The sequence below is a fragment of the Podarcis cretensis genome (assembly GCF_951804945.1).
Source record: "Podarcis cretensis genome assembly, chromosome: 13".
NCBI classification, from domain to species: Eukaryota; Metazoa; Chordata; class Lepidosauria; order Squamata; family Lacertidae; genus Podarcis; species Podarcis cretensis.
The window spans coordinates 18185317-18202211 of record NC_137182.1 but is presented as its reverse complement, the minus strand read 5'-3'; the positions used below and the strand labels follow the sequence as shown (position 1 = coordinate 18202211).

The 16895-nt window shown below is 46.2% G+C and overlaps 1 protein-coding gene across 3 annotated transcripts in view; it reads left to right on the top strand.

The window, feature by feature from the left end:
- LOC307200877 (RNA binding protein fox-1 homolog 1-like) overlaps positions 1–14597 on the top strand; it is a 43918-nt gene extending 29321 nt beyond the window's left edge. For all 3 annotated transcript variants that reach the window (XM_079949920.1, XM_079949919.1, XM_079949921.1), the window contains exons 6-12: positions 1364–1424; positions 2625–2678; positions 4752–4887; positions 6060–6099; positions 6966–7036; positions 7934–8006; positions 12102–14597. In XM_079949920.1, coding sequence (XP_079806046.1) covers positions 1364–1424; positions 2625–2678; positions 4752–4887; positions 6060–6099; positions 6966–7036; positions 7934–8006; positions 12102–12146 — 480 coding nt within the window. In that variant the 3' untranslated portion in view covers positions 12147–14597. The remainder of the gene's footprint in view (positions 1–1363; positions 1425–2624; positions 2679–4751; positions 4888–6059; positions 6100–6965; positions 7037–7933; positions 8007–12101) is intronic.
- Positions 14598–16895: the final 2298 nt, after the last annotated feature.

The window sequence follows — 16895 nt, the reverse complement described above, 5'->3', positions numbered from 1 at the left end:
GAAGGCAACTCCTTAAATAAATAAGGACTGAGCATGCTCAGTGCATGTGGAGGGACCAGAAAAAACCCAAGTGAGGGGTAGAATGGAGTGGTTGGAACAGAAGCACCCCACGCGGCAGCAGTTTGCATGTTCAGACCCAGAGACCTCCCCACTAAATAAATTCACACATGACTCAAATTTTAGTTTTGGTTTTCGGCAGAATTTAGGCCACAACTTTACTGATTACAGAAGGTGAGTGGTTGCATAGGCTCTGGTTCAACTAGCTCCCTGCACTCTTGCAGGCAGTGCTGACCCAGGCCACCAGCATAGGTCAGCCAAGGGTGAACACCTGGGAAGGTGAAAAGCCGGGTACAGACTCTGTTCACCACCCAGATGCCCCCCTGGACTCAGGTATGGGCACAACCCCCTCTCAGGGGTTGACCAAACCAGTTGAGTCCCTGGATTTCTTTAACAGAATACCCTTCACATAGGGATGGCGAGAGTGAGAGCGTTCCCCCATCCCTATCACTTGAACCAGAGCCTATCCGCAACCTTACAAGTTGTGACGATTTGCTACGCGACAGGCGAAACCCAAATGGCAACATCAGTCAAGGGGAAATTCCAACCGTGCCCCTGTCCCAACAACAGATGAAGGGCATAGCAAGGTCAATAGCACAAAGCCCTAATATTAGGGAGAGGTGGGCGGGTGTTCCGAATGCACGAGCCGAAAGAGGAAGCTCTGGGTCACATGCATGGGTATAAATAGGTCCCTCGATCCATTTGGACTGCGCCCCATTGGCCAGATTTAACCCAACATCGAGGGACCTACCAATTGGGTGTTGTGGCAACCAATCAAACCCACCCACAACACAGGAGGTCAGTCTCCAGGCCTCACCACAACATGTGCCCTCTTTTAGGGAGGACACAATTTGTCACAGGCCATGTTCTTCTCGTTTGCCCACCAGGCAGGATCCTGTATAACTACGTGTGAATGTGCATATGTGCACATGTGAGATACCTGAGGTGCTCAGATACCACATGTGAGAAATACCTGAGGTGCTCAGATATTGGACAAGCCTTACCTGCATGAATCCCCTCTTCTGTACAATTATCAAAGGTGCAGAATCCCTGTCCTCACTTGCCTTTGAGCGTACCAGGAACACCACACAGGCACAAATAGGCCCAGTACTGAACACACACACACACACACACACACACACACACACACACACAAATCCATCTTAATTCAAACCCCTTAAGAGCCTTGTCAAAATCATCACTGTGTGCCTATCTATTCACTTGTCCCACTTCTTTGGAGGAAAAAGATGCTAACAACAACTTGTTATGCATGTGGCCTCACTTCCTGCTTCCTTCTCCCATCCAGGTCAACAACGCCACAGCCCGTTTAGTCACCAAGAAACCACCGGCAGCACCAGTGGTGAATGGTATGTAGCAGCTGGAATAAAAATAGCAACAATAAATTTGGTTTATGATTCACTTGCCACGTAGTAATTCTCCAAGCAGCTTACATATTTTTAAGAGCATTTTAAAAAGAAAAAAAAAACCACCAATACATAGCTGTAAGTACTAAACAATAATCGGAACCATCTTTCCCATTGGGCTTACTGGCGCGTTGCGCCAGGGCGCTGGCCTCTCGGGGGCACCCCAGCGAGTGGGGGAGTTGTGCAGCTTTGCCGGCGGCCTCCCCTTTCCTGCATGCCCGCCAGCTGTGCCCCGTCAACCATATGGTTGGCGGGCGTACAGCTTGCCTCCCAAGCCTCTGCGGGAGGAGAGCAACTCTGGGAAATGGGGGGTGGGGTGGGGGGATCTTTGAACCACAGCTCCAGATATACTTAAGGTGGCCCTGACAATAATCAAAATGTGGGATGCAGGTGGTGCTGTGGTCTAAACCTCTTGGGCTTGTCGGACAGAAGGTTGGCGGTTTGAATCTGCACAATGAGGTGAGCTCCCGTTGCTCTGTCCCAGCTCCGTTCGAAAGCACACTAGTGCAAGCAGATAAATAGGTACTGCTGTGGTGGGAAGGTAAATGGAGTTTCCGTGTGCTCTGGCTTTTGTTGTTTTGTTGCACCTGAAGTGGTTTAGTCATTCTGGCCACATGACCCAGACAGCTGTCTGTGGACAAACGCCAGCTCCCTCGGCCTGAAAGTGAGATGAGCGCCACAACCCCCATAGTTGCCTTTGACTGGACTTAACCGTCCAGGGGTCCTTTACATGTTACCTTTACAATAATCAAACAACAGACACAACGAAACAGCAGCAAAAACATATACAGTGGTACCTCGGGTTAAGAACTTAATTTGTTCTGGAGGTCTGTTCTTAACCTGAAACTGTTCTTAACCTGAAGCACCACTTTAGCTAATGGGGCCTCCCGCTGCCACCGCACGATTTCTGTTCTCTTCCTGAAGCAAAATTCTTAACCCGAGGTACTATTTCTGGGTTAGCGGAGTCTGTAACCTGAAACGTCTGTAACCCAAGGTACCACTGTAACTTGTGAACAGCAAAATCATCATAATTGGTTCATTAAGGTTAGGGTCAAGACTAACTGGAGATAGACCGGGAAATAGAAATGAAGATAGGACAAGTTTTTTCTCTGAGTCTCTCCTTGTTTGTCTGTGTCCATTTAGGATGGAAGATCAATCCTATGGTTGGCGCTGTCTATGCCCCTGACCTGTACACAGGTAAATCCCCACCTCTTTGCGATTACTTTCCCCTCCTAAACTTCCACCAAGTTCCACATTTTTGCCTTCCTTTCTCATTCACCACCTACCCAAGACCCCAATTCCTGTACGCATTTATTTAGGGGATTTGCTTGGAATCAAGTACAGTGGTACCTCGGGTTAAGTACTTAATTCGTTCCGGAGGTCCGTTCTTAACCTGAAACTGTTCTTAACCTGAAGCACCACTTTAGCTAATGGGGCCTCCTGCTGCCACCGCACCGCCGGAGCACGATTTCTGTTCTCATCCTGAAACAAAGTACTTAACCCGAGGTACTATTTCTGGGTTAGTGGAGTCTGTAACCTGAAGCATATGTAACCTGAAGCGTATGTAACCTGAGGTACCACTGTAAGTTCTATTTTATGATCCCAATTACTAACAATCCCACGCTGGACTGGTCCTTCCATGACTTAGAATGAGATTTCTGTGATCATTAGAAAGCAATACTAAACAGTCATATGTATAATAATAATAATAATAATAATAATAATAATAATAGTGTCAGATGTATGCCCCATTTGCCTCAGACTCCAAAATTTTGTGGGTTGGCTTTGTGCCTGATCAGTGGACTTATCTAGCACCAAACCAGAATACAAGGTTTAGCATTTCTACCCCTGCAATTTTCTCGTTCATTTGGGGTTCAAGGGGCTGCAGAGCAGAGAGTTGTTTGGCTCTGCCATCCTGATTTGTGCTCAGGGCTTCGCTGCTGTTTATTGTAGCTCTGGAGAGGCTTCCCAGCTGAGTTGAAGCAGTCTGTGTTGTCAGGCTGACAGAGATCCAGCTGGAGCATGCTGGGTTTGGTCTTTTTTTTGAACGTGTATGTGTATAATTTCCTAAGGCCTCAGGAGTATCAAGACTAGCATTCCTGAGGCGTCTCTCAGCTAGGGATGTGGGGAAATCTCATCAAAAACAGGAGCATCAATTGCTGCAGTTTGTATGTTCGTGCAAGGTAAGGCGCTAAAATCATGCAAGAAGAATGCAACAATTCCTGGCTATCTTTTTTTTTCTTTTTAGTCTGCAAACATTATGCAAACGCCAGTGTTTTTGACGTTCTCCTTTCATTGAAATCAGCTGCTTAATTCATTGTGCTAGTTTCAGCCCCACTGGAGAACGAGGGAATTGTTGGAAGAAGCTGAACTGCAGAGGAAGAGAAACAGCCCCGATTGTGGCGAAAACAGGATGGGACAGAAATGGTTGCCTCCTTATATCCAACCCTGACTGAAAATCTCAGTTGTGGTGAAATTCTTCTGTGGCTTCTCAGAATCCTGTTCTAGGGCTTCCTCTCTCTCTCTCCTTATTTGAAAAAGAATTTGGGCCACCCACTCCTTCTTTAAGTCACCCAATTCCCCTTGAGTTCATGCTCAAGTTTGCCTCCACCATTTCTGCCCCTAGTGGGATATGTATGTCCCATTTCCTTCCATTATGGACTGAGCAAGCTCCAGATGCTTAGACACACTCCCTGGCCTTTGGGGACATCTGTGAAAAAAGCTGTTTCTTATTAGGCAAAGTCCATAAAAGGCCAAAGGACGTGGGTGGCGCTGTGGGTTAAGCCACAGAGCCACAGAGCCTAGGGCGTGCCAATCAGAAGGTTGGCGATTCGAAACCCTGCCAACCTAGCACTTTGAAAGCACATCAAAGTGCAAGTAGATAAATAGGTACTGCTCCGGCAGGAAGGTAAACGGTGTTTCCGTGCGCTGCTCTGGTTCGCCAGAAGCGGCTTAGTCATGCTGCCACATGACCCGGAAGCTGTACGCCGGCTCCCTCAGCCAGTAAAGAGAGATGAGCGTCGCAACCCCAGAGTCGTCCACGACTGGACCTAATGGTCAGGGGTCCCTTTACCTTTACCATAGAAGGCCAAGAATGAGGGCACCTGAATAATCCTGGCACCACGTCATTTCCATTCCTGGTACCCGACTTGAATGTGACTTTTATTGTGGAGAATATTTAGCAAGCTGCTTTGAGAGCCTCCCGGGGCTATAAAGTGGGATATAAGTATTGGAAATAAACACATTAATATCCTTCTCCCTCCCATCTAGTGGCGAGCATCCCTTACCCCATGATGGCACCAGCTGCCCTGGCATATCGTGGGGCTCTGCGAGGGCGTGGCCGAGCTGCCATCTATAACCCCATTCGAGCAGCTCCTGCCCCGTCTCCAGTTCCAGCCTATGGCAGGTGAGAGGCGGAAACTGTTCTGTTTGTTTTCATGGGGACAACTTCTATAGCCCTAAAAATAGGTCCTGAAGTCTGGAGATTTTGCTAAAAGTCCCCCTCAAAATCTTTGCAACGAGCAAATATGTTTTTATTAAATAGGCACACTTGCATTATAAATGTGCATTTCCTTTTCAAATCTGCACAAAGAAAGAGAGAAATGAGCCCAAGTCACTTGGGGATCTGGCCATTGCTGGTATTCGGCCCCCAGCAGATTACACCCAAGAGAATGCGGCCCTTAACAAGGAAAAAAGCTTTGTTATTTCTTTTCTCTGTTCATTTGGAATATTTTAAGTTGCCCTTTAATCGTAATCAGTCTCATAGTGGAATGTAAAAACCTCAATCAAGTAAAACAGATGCAAATATAACATTCCACTGAATGCAGGCATGGCCAAACTTGGCCCTCCAGCTGTTTTTGGGACTACAACTCCCATCATCCCTAGCTAACAGGACCAGTGGTCAGGGATGATGGGAACTGTAGTCCCAAAAGAGCCGGAGGGCCAAGTTTGGCCATGCCTGACTTAATGGCAAGAACAGGTAAAATGGACTTCTTGCAGTTAGGAAAGTAACGGGGAAATGCATTGAAAAGTGCAGAATGAATGGCTTAACAGGAAGACATATAAACATCCCGTGAGGAAACGTGAATGAATGCAGGCAGAATGCTCGTTGTCATTTTACCTTCTCCTAAAAAAAATGGAAAGTACTTCTCCAAATTTCCTAATCCAGTTTGTCAATGAATCAATCAGTAAAAACTGAGGGAAATTTTATTAGGTTTATTATTTAGTTTATTAAAGTTTCTTATTAAGGGGAAGTTTGCACACAAATGTGTACGTTACTGAAAGTAACATCCAAAATATGCCTTATATTAGCAGAAACAGCTTGGAAAAATGCATGACGTATATTAGGCACAAATGTGTGTATTAGGAGAAATGTGTTTGAAAACACTTTTTGGGTAGGTGGTAATAGATATTTTTTTAATGCATGAGATGATACAGAAATAGGACAAACTGAATTTAAGATTAGAACAATAAGAAACTGAGAAAAGCACAGATTGACAGATTTATCATCCCCTGTTGATAAGATGGGCAAGGTAGAGGACCATCTGTGCTGATATTCTTTTTTCTTTTCCCACCTAGTGTGCTCTATCCAGACAGTCTGTATGGCTCTGACCTCTACGTAAGTCTTTACCCAGGTTTCTTTGGGTTTTAGGGTTCAAAGGTCCTGGGTATGTGCAGGCACCAGTTACCTGCGAGTAGAGAAAACAGAGTGGGTTGGGGACTGGCTTCATGGGTTTTGCAAGGCAAAGGTCAAGGTTGTTCTTCGGGGGTGCATCTCTCAGGGCAGGTGAGCTAGCAAAATAGTCCTGCGAAACTGGCAGGACCCACAAAATTGGGTAGAACGAAGGATTGCATTGGAAACAAGATGGCATGAGAATGAGGAACATGAGAATCTTCCTTTTAGAGGCAAGACCTTTGGCCTGAAGGAAAAGGGCATTGAGCCATGTGCAAGTCTGGGTGATCCAGCATGAGAATTGCTCCTGATGTGGGGGTTTCATGTGGGCCTGAAAGAGTGGGAATCCATCCTTTAAGACTGTATTTTATCTATTGAAGAGCGGTCCAGAGACTGCATCTTGTTGTGTGGCCATGCACATACAGTTAATAAATAAAATTAACAGTAATAACAAATAGAGTGTCATGTAGAGGTTTTGTGAACTAACATCACTCATAAGACTGTGTGTACAGCGTAGAGCTCGTGCAAACATCTGGTGGCTAGGCAGGTCTCCGAAATGCAAAATTGGCGCACTAGTGGATGGCCGAGGGGCAAAATTCTTGTGTAAGAAGAAGCAGAAAATAGGCATGGGTTCTCTTGCGGGTTGAACTGCGAGGTGAGTTCCAGTGGTCACTCTTGATCACGATTCAGAAAGGGGGGAAGAAGGTGCATGGAGGAAGTTTTTTGTTTTCCTTTGAAGAACTGGAGATGGGGCGGCCTTCAAGAATCATGCATGATGGGCTATTGAATTGAATTGAATCTTTGAATTGCAGGGTTATCCTGCAGCTTACAGAGTGGCCCAGACGCCTGCAGCTGCAGCAACAGCAACGGCTTATAGCGATGGGTAAGTTTGAGACAGATTGTGTGCTTTGTCCAAGAGCAGGGGTAGGCAAACTAAGGCCCGGGGGCTGGATCCAGCCCAATTGCCTTCTCAATCCGGTCCGCGGATGGTCTGGGAATCAACATGTTTTACATGAGTAGTTATCTCCTGCTTGGACTACTGCAATGTGCTCTACGTGGGGCTATGTGGGGTGACCCAGAAACTACAACTAATCCAGAATGTGGCAGCTAGACTGGTGACGGCCACCAAGACCACATAACACCGGTCTTGAAAGACCTACATTGGCTCCCAGTACGTTTCCGAGCACAATTCAAAATGTTGGTATTGACCTTTAAAGCCCGAAACGGCCTCGGTCCAGTATACCTGAAGGAGAGTCTCCACCCCCATCATTCAGCCTGGACACTGAGGTCCAGCTCCGAGGGCCTTCTGGCAGTTCCCTCACTGCCAGAAGCAAAGCTACAGGGAAACAGGCAGAGGGCCTTCTCGGTAGTGGCGCCCGCCCTGTGAAACGCCCTCCCACCAGACATCAAAGAGATAAACAACTACCTGACATTTAGAAGACATCTGAAGGCAGTCCTGTTCAGGGAAGTTTTTAATGTGTGACATTTTAATGTATTTTTAATCTTTGTTGGAAGCCACCCAGAGTGGCTGGGGAAACCCAGCCAGATGGGTGGGGTACAAATAAATAATAATAGTAATCATCATCATCATCATCATCATCATCATCATCATCATCTCTGGGTTATTTGTGGGGCATAGTAATTCGTTCATTTCACCCCCCAAAAATATAGTCCAGCCTCCCACAAGGTCTGAGGTACAGTGGACCCTGCTGAAAAGGTTTGCTGATCCCTGCCCTAGAGGCTTATCTGATTATCTCCTCTCGGGTCTTTTGGTTCACAGGTATGGACGGGTCTATACTACCGCCGACCCCTATCATCACACCATGACCCCCGCCTATGGAGTCGGTGCCATGGTGAGTCACTGCATTAATGGCCAGGCGTATCACGTCCCCATCACAGAATCACAAAGCTGGGTGGGCATGGAAGAGCATGCGTGCCCAATCACCCGCTGCAAGGCAGGATCAGCTCAGGCGATCTAGCTCCCAGCAATGTAAGCACTGAGCAGGCAGAATGGAGGAAGTTGCTTCAAAACTTGACATGAGCAACAGTGTGACGCGGCAGCTAAAAAAGCCAATGCAATCCTGGGCTGCATCAATAGGAGTATAGCATCTAGATCAAGGGAAGTAATAGTGCCACTGTATTCTGCTCTGGTCAGACCTCACCTGGAGTACTGTGTCCAGTTCTGGGCACCACAGTTCAAGAAGGACACTGACATACTGGAACGTGTCCAGAGGAGGGCAACCAAAATGGTCAAAGGCCTGGAAACGATGCCTTATGAGGAATGGCTAAGGGAGCTGGGCATGTTTAGCCTGGAGAAGAGGAGGTTAAGGGGTGATATGATAGCCATGTTCAAATATATAAAAGGATGTCACATAGAGGAGGGAGAAAGGTTGTTTTCTGCTGCTCCAGAGAAGCGGGCACGGAGCAATGGCTCCAAACTACAAGAAAAAAGATTCCACCTAAACATTAGGAAGAACTTCCTGACAGTAAGAACTGTTCGACAGTGGAATTTGCTGCCAAGGAGTGTGGTGGAGTCTCCTTCTTTGGAGGTCTTTAAGCAGAGGCTTGACAACCATATGTCAGGAGTGCTCTGATGGTGTTTCCTACTTGGCAGGGGGTTGGATTCGATGGCCCTTGTGGTCTCTTCCAACTCTATGATTCTATGATTCTATTCTATGATTCTAAGAGCAGCAGTTTAGCTTCAGAAGATAACTGCACATGAGACAACCCCCTCATCCCCAAGGAAGCATTTACCCCCTGGGACTGAGCTGGCATTTTGGTGGCTGCTTCATAAAAAGGTTGGGAAATGTCTGCCTGTTTGGAGTGAGGGCCGTGCTTTCTGAATTGGCTTTATTTGCCCTTGATGATGTCAGCCTGCAGCCAAACTGGTTCTGCAGAATTGTAGTATTGTTCCATTTACTGCCTGTACTGTGATTCAGTTGTTGCCCATGTGACTAATAGAGGACAAGGAGGAAGACATAGTGATTAGATGATGGTGTCTAGCTGCAACAGGGGTAAATAATGTGCTGGATCCATGTTTGCAGCAGGTAGTTCCTGATGAAATCTGTGGGACTTTGAAGTCATGACTAACTTGTCCCACTAATGTCAATGGGCCAGGTTTAAGCAACAGGAGTTAAAGTTCTGTGTTCACTTACTTGGGAGTAAGTCCCACTGAACTGTATGGGATATATTTCTGAATACACACATATAGGATTGCCCTGTCAGACTGGATTCAACCCAATGTCTGCAAACATGAGCATGAGCAGTAATTTCAGCTTTAAAATTATAGTGGGGGACGATTTGGCTTGGCTCTTTTTATATATAAAAAAAGAGGAGGATGGAATAAACAAACAAACAAACAGCTGTTTAATAAACTACCATAATGTAATCATAGATCAAAAGAATACAGCTGTTCGTACAAGGGTCTAGCACGGCAGTAGGTTTTCCATGAAGGCTCAGAAACAGAAAAGCTAAAGTCATTAAAACCAAACTCTGGTGTGCTATTTTAAGCGAGGACCATCATAGATATGTGAAAATTCTCATCACAATACTGGGTGTAGCTTGACTGAAAAATGCCCAGCAGAGGGCAGTGTTTACCTGTCTATTAAGGGTACAAGCATGTACAATCCCTGTTCCTTTTGCTTCTATGTGGGATTCCAGTTTCGGTGCTTTGTTTGGCAGCTTAAAAAGTTCTGACGGAAACGAAACAGTGCGTTGAGCTTGTGCATAACGTTGTAAATTAGAAATGTCACAGTGTCTGATTTAGCTCAAACCTCTGACCTGAGGACAGCCATACAACTCCCCAAAGTAGGGTGGTTGGTGGGAGTTCTATACAGTGGTGCCTCGCAAGACGAAAAGAATCCGTTCTGCGATTCTCTTCGTCTAGCAGTTTTTTTGTCTTGCGAAGCAAGCCCATTGTCGGCTTAGCGGATTAGCGCTATTAGCGGTTTAGCGGCTTTTAGCGGCTTATTGGATAAGCGGATAAGCAGCTTAGCGGCTTAGGAAAAGGGGGGGGGGGGGAGGAAAAAACACCTGCAGGAACTCGCAAGACATTTTCGTCTTGCGAAGCAAGCCCATAGGAAATTCGTTTTGCGAAGCACCTCCAAAACGGAAAACTCTTTCGTCTAGCGAGTTTTCCGTCTTGCGAGGCATTCGTCTTGCGGGGCCCCACTGTATTGCATGTGAAGGGGAAGCCTAGACAGACAAGAAGCACAGGTCTCTTGGGCTTCCTGTCCTCTGTATCTTCCTTTCAAATAATCTAGAGCTGCAGGCATCTTATTCGTTGGGGAAGAGAGCCCCCAAGAGGAATTCTGGGGAATGGAAAGGAATAGGGTAGGACAGCTCTTCCTATCTGGCTCAACTTTCTGTTACCCACCCAAGGTTAAAAAAAACCCAGCAACTTGAGGGTGCCATGGTGCTCACATATGGTGTATTCTCAATTTATGCAGTTGATCTATGAGGGATGAATTGCGTGAATGTACCTATCTTTAGGCAAAGAACTAAAATAGATTATGATGGTGATCCCATATACCAGTAGGGAATGCTTTCAATAAAGATCCATCTTTAGTTAAAACAGCGCCATCCATGCAGAAGAGGGAAGGTATTGAATGGTTTAGAGCGGAACCCCAAAGTTTGTAGAAATGCAACTCACACGGATAGGAGATAATTAGGACTTAGCAGGCTCAGTGGTCATGGAAAACTGACTGGGGGAGAGTGTAGAAATCTGGTGGTGGTGGTGGAAGAATGGAATACCCTGGGGAAAGGGGCATGGCTGGAATACTGAACAGGAGTGCTCTACACTGCAACATTTTGTTGCGGATCCTACATCGTTTCTACAATGCAGACACGTACACTGCATTTTACTACTATTACTACTATTATATTATTTTTGACGCGCCCCTCTGGCTGGGCCTCCCCAGCCACTCTGGGCAGCTCCCCACAGAATATTAAAAACACGATAAAACACCAAACATTAAAAACTTCCCTAAACAGGGCTGCCTTCAGATGTCTTCTAAAAGTCAGATAGTTGCTTATCTCCTCGACATCTGACTGGGAGGGCGTTCTACAGGGCGGGTGCCACTACCGAGAAGGCCCTCTGCCTGGTTCCCTGTAACCTCATATCTCGCAGTGAGAGAACCACCAGAAGGCCCTTGGAGCTGGACCTCAGTGTCCAGGTTGAACAATGGGGGTGGAAATGCTCCTTCAGGTATAGTGGGCCAAGGCCATTTAGGGCTTTAAAGGTCAGCACCAATACTTTTAACTGTGCTCAGAAACATAATGCATGTAAATAGACAAGTCCTCGCAGAGTTCCCAGTTTAAGTAGGTCTTGAAAGACCTACACTGGCTCCAAGTACGTTTCCGAGCACAATTCAAAGTGTTGGTGCTGACCTTTAAAGCCCTAAATGGCCTCGGTCCAGTATATCTGAAGGAGCGTCTCCACCCCCATCATTCAGCCCGGACACTGAGGTCCAGTGCCAAGGGCCTTCTGGCGGCTCCCTCGCTGCAAGAAGCCAGGTTACAAGGAACCAGGCAGAGGGCCTTCTCAGTAGTGGCACCCACCCTGTGGAATGCCCTCCCACCAGATGTCAAAGAGAAGAACAACTACCAGACTTTTAGAAGACATCTGAAGGCAGCCCTGTTTAGGGAAGCTTAATAGACTATTGTATTTTAGTATTCTGTTGGAAGCTGCCCAAAGTGGCTGGGGTATAAATAATAAATTATTATTATTATTATTATTAAATTATTATAATAAAACTGTAGGAGGTACCAGAGGAAGAGAAGAAGATAGCAAGAGGGATTACATGACATATAGGCTTTGCTAAGGGAGGTGATGAGGATTATGAAGTCAACGTAGCTTTGTTTTGTTAACTCCTTCCTATCCTATTATTTTGACTTTTCCTCTTGTACAACTTTCCCTTCACCATGCCTGTTCCCTCTCTTTCCGGCAGGCCAGCTTGTACCGAGGAGGATGCAACCGTTTCACTCCATACTGAGGGACCAAGCGCTGGCGCTGAGCATCTCGGAGGCACCTGTGAGCTGATGGCACAGGTGGTGGGACCTGGCGCTGAGAACCTTGCGTGTGTTTGTGTGTGTGGTGTATATGTGTGCGAGAGGAAGGCAGGCAGGTGATCGGTGAAGATGCCTCTCAACCAGCAGGACGCTAATTCTGGGTGACAGTCAGATGACGACAGCTCAGGTGTTTCCTCCAGTCTCTTCAAAGCCTTCGTCTTTCCTCACAAATTCTGGCCTCTCCTGTGTTTTGCTGTTGGGCAGAGGCCAGCAGTTGGATGGTCGACACAATTCAGATGCAGGGCAAACTGAAAACGGGCTACCACAGCTAGGTTACAGGATTGGCAAGGTGCATAGGATGAAATCCAGTTCACTTTGCGGCAGTGGGGCAAGCTAGGGCCTAGGCAAAAGCCATTCCCTGGAGTTCTCTGTGATAGAGTAAATCTCCTTTGTGTCCTTCCACCACAACCATAAACCAGTTTAAATAGTTATGGCGCCTGATTATGGAACCTTGAGGAGGATTGGAGATTCAAGGATAGAATAGTGTATTTCTTCAACCAAGAATACTCAGGCCCTTCGAGTTTGGCAGATGGACTGGGGAACTTTGAGAACAAAAACGGATTCCAGACTAGTTTTGGATTTCAATTCGCCTTCACTACAACATGTGCATCAGTTATGGCTTCCCCAAGAATCCTGGGAAGTGTAGTTTTGAAAATGCTGAGAATTCTCTGCTTTTGGTTCCTAAGCCCGTCCCAGGCCACAATTCCCAGGGTTCCCTGGGGTATAGTCTCCCCCCCCACCTCGTGTTATAGATCTGCCATATGGTTTAGCGAGCGGAGGTTCAGAATCATCGGTGCAAGGGGTGGACTTTGGTAACCTTTTGTAATATGGCATCCTGTGCAAGGCCAAAAACTGGCACCCCCAAATTGATCTTCTCAATTCTGGATCTTCACAGTTTTGCACCCCCTTGGCTTGGCGCCCTGTGCAGGGAATCTGCCCGTACCACCCTAAATCTGGCGCTGATCTGTCTCTATCTGTCTCTGGAGTTCTCCCCTTCCTTCTCTCATTCCCTGTCCTTTCCCTCCTCTTTGGTTGCTCTTTTATAAATATATATTTTCTTCATTCTGCACTCATACTGTATTCTTTTGTGCTCTCCTGTACTTCTGATCTGCTTTGGGTATCAGCTTATGATAGGTAGTGGCTCAAGCCAGCCTCTTACTTTTCTGTGAAAACTTTGAGACTATTTTTTTATCAAAGCCAGGGGTAAATCACAGTATATTTTTATAAATATTACTTCCCTATTTTTTATTCTTTTGTGTATCTATCTACAGTGGACCCTCCAGATATGAACTTAATTCGTTCCAGGGGTCTGTATGTACCCAGAAAAGTCCGCACCTAGAAGTGCTGCCTTTGTACATGCACGCGGTGCGATAGAACGCTTCTGTGCATGCACACAGAGTGCTTCTGTGCATGCGCAAAGCACACAGAGTTTGCTTCCAGGTTTGCCACGTTCACAACCCAAAAGTTAAGTTACCTGAAGGTAACGTAACCCAAGGGTCCACTATATATCTAATGGCCATGATGCAGCAAAATGGCTTTGTGTGCAAGGCTTAGTAGCGGAAGTTTTCCTTACACAGAAAAAGCAAATGAACTCAAGCAGGGCTTCTATGCCACGTGTTGAACCTGTTCAACAATCAGGTGCTGTTTTGCAGGACCCTCCTGTGCACATCATATTGTGCAAGAGTTTTGCATATCTGTGCATAGAGAAGGATGTGCGCGCACACACATGTATGTATATATTCACACATTCTTCTGGATCTCAGCCAATGCTGCATCAAACTTAGGTTACACACTATTCCAAGTCCCATTGATCTGAATGTTCTCAATGGTTTCCCATTCAAATCCATAGGACTTGTACCTAATTTTGCCTGGATTTCCCCTAAAAAATAAAATAAAAAGTTTTTTTTTGAGGGCTGGGGTTTTGACTCATTCATTTTTTTAAAAAAACCAAACCAAGTTGGGAATGTTTATAGCTGGAAAAGAAATTTTGATATTTTAAAAATGCAAAAGAGACAATCCAAAAAGAAGTCATAGAAACTGATAACACAAGGAGTTTCCGATGAAGCAAAGGGGCATTAAAGAACTCATGCAGAGTGGAAGCCTAAGGAATGTTACGAGGCAGTTTAAAAACAGAACAAAGGCAAAACTGCAGTGCATCTCAGCAGCTAATTTATTTTCCTCTGAAGGAGGCTGAACCCAAAGCAGAAGCCATTTCTGTTTCTAGCAATTTGCTTTCCACGTATTTCTGGGCTTGGGTGTCTGGCAGTGTCTGCTCAGTTCACAGTGCAATATCTCAGGGAAACCTTTCTATATAGATGCTTATTCTTTTTTTCACTGTTTCCTTGTTACTGTAATAAAATCCTGATTCTGGCTAATTTCTTTTACTCTGCCTCTTTTACTTCCTTCTCCTCCTCTTCCTCTTCCTCCTCCTCCTCCTCCTCCTCTGTTGCTGTTGCTGCCTACTTCCTCTTGTCTGGAATGAAGGCCTCATCCAAACCAAACATTTAAACCTTTTTAAGAGATGCAGCTTCCCCCAAAGGATCCTAATAACTGTAGCTTATTAAGGAGAGTTGTTTGAAGCCCCTCCCCAACAAAATACAGTTCCCAAAATTCTTTGGGTGGCGGAAGCATGACTCTTATACGGCTTTAAGAGTGCTTTAAATGTATGTTAAGGATGTGACTGAAGACTTGCTTGCTTTCAGCTCCTAACTGGCAAGGGTATTTAGTGAAGGACAGGAGCAAAGCAAGGCTGGAGTTAACTGGAAAGCACTGCTGTTGGTGCCTTCATCCCACCCTTTGCCTCTGGTTAAATAGGCCTGGTAGGTTTTTTTTAAAAACCCTGCCAAACCTGTTTGTTCACAGGTGACAGTGGAACAAAAGACACTTGTATACACCATAGTAAGCGATTCCTCTCTCAAAACTACTTTGACTTGTTTTAAGCGTGTTTTGCCTGCCTTGAGACTAAGAATAGTTGATTACAGGGGTCGAGCATGGAACACAGGATCGTGAACTTCCCTGCTGCTCTTTGGAGAGGGATAAACTGGGTCACCCAACCCCAATGGTGAAACGGAACGAGGTTGGTTGCATTTTTGTAACTTGCAGTACCGTGGAGCCTGGATTTCCCTCTAGCCAGAGTGGTTTGTATGTTGCCCTGGGTAAGTGCTGAGGCTCAGCATTCAGCACCCTAAACTTTTGCTTCTTAAGAACCAAGTTCCTCATCCTTCTGACTGTGACGCTTGAATGCATGTTAGCAGTGCCTGTGGAAATTGCAGAAAGCAGAGACAGGATCTGAGAAAAATACAGTCATACCTTGGATCTCAAACAACTTGGCTCCCAAACGATTGAAACCCGGAAGTGACTGTTCCTGTTTTCGAACGATTTTTGGAAGCCAAACATCCGACGTAGCTTCTGCAGCTTCCGATTGGCTGCAGGAGCTTTCTGCAGCCAATCGGAAGCTGCGCTTTGGTTTCCAAACGTTTTGGAAGTCGAACAGACTTCTGGAACAGATTCCATTCGACTTCCAGGGTACTACTGTAGGTCTAGGGTGGGATTCTGGTACTCTTCCCCAGTTCCTTGTCCCAAGATTCATTTTTTAAAAACACGCACAGAGCACACATCCTCCTGACTATAGCCTTTAATGAGGGCTTAATCTGAGTTTCTTTAGTGGGCAGAACAGGTGACCTGAAATGATGCGGTTTTAATGGGGATGCTATCCAATGCATAGCTTCTCATAAACTTAGCTGTTTGATTTGCCTTTTCAAGGAAGGAAGGAAGAGAAATGGCTCCTTAGTACTTTGTCAGAATGGGGGCTTCCTCAGTGCCTTGCTTCCTGCTGCTTACTCTTTCTCTGCTCATTCATCCCATAATTCCCTCCTCCTGACATCTTTCAGCATTGCTGCTTGCCCCAGATCATGCTGGAAAGTCAAGCTAAAGGGTCTTGGGCACAAAAGACTTGGTCTGGTTCAACATACGCAGCTGGATGAAGAGGTTGGGTGGTGTGGTAGGGCCCGGACTACAGCTGGGGGATACCGAACGTTGTCCTTTCAAAAATAAAAGCTAAATCCTGCACGTAGAAAACCAAAATACAAGGAAGAAAGATTCTAGCCCAGCCCTTTGCTTACTGTGGCACATCTCTGCATTTGCCTTCCGCTGAGCTTTTCTGCCTCCTTGGCCACTTACTCTCGCGCTCCTTTGCTTGTCTGCTCTCCCTCGAACCCCTATTGCTTGCTCACAGATGCTCCTTTCTCCTTTCCTATACTGCTCTCTGTTTCTCTCTTGCATTCTGTCCTGCATGCGATCTCCATTTTGCTTCTGTCCTCTTTTTATTGCTTAAGGTAAAGGTAAAGGGACCCCTGACCATTAGGTCCAGTCGTGGGGTTGGGGCACTCATCTTGCTTTATTGGCTGAGGGAGCCGGCATACAGCTTCCAAGTCATGTGGCCAGCATGACTAAGCCGCTTCTGGCGAACCAGAGCAGCGCACGGAAACACTGTTTACCTTCCCGCTGGAGCAGTCCCTATTTATCTACTTGCACTTTGATGTGCTTTCAAACTGCTAGGTTGGCAGGAGCAGGGACCGAGCAACGGGAGCTCACCCCGTCGCGGGGATTCGAACTGCCGACCTTCTGATCAGCAAGTCTTAGGCTCTGTGGTTTAACCGGCACCCTTTATTTCT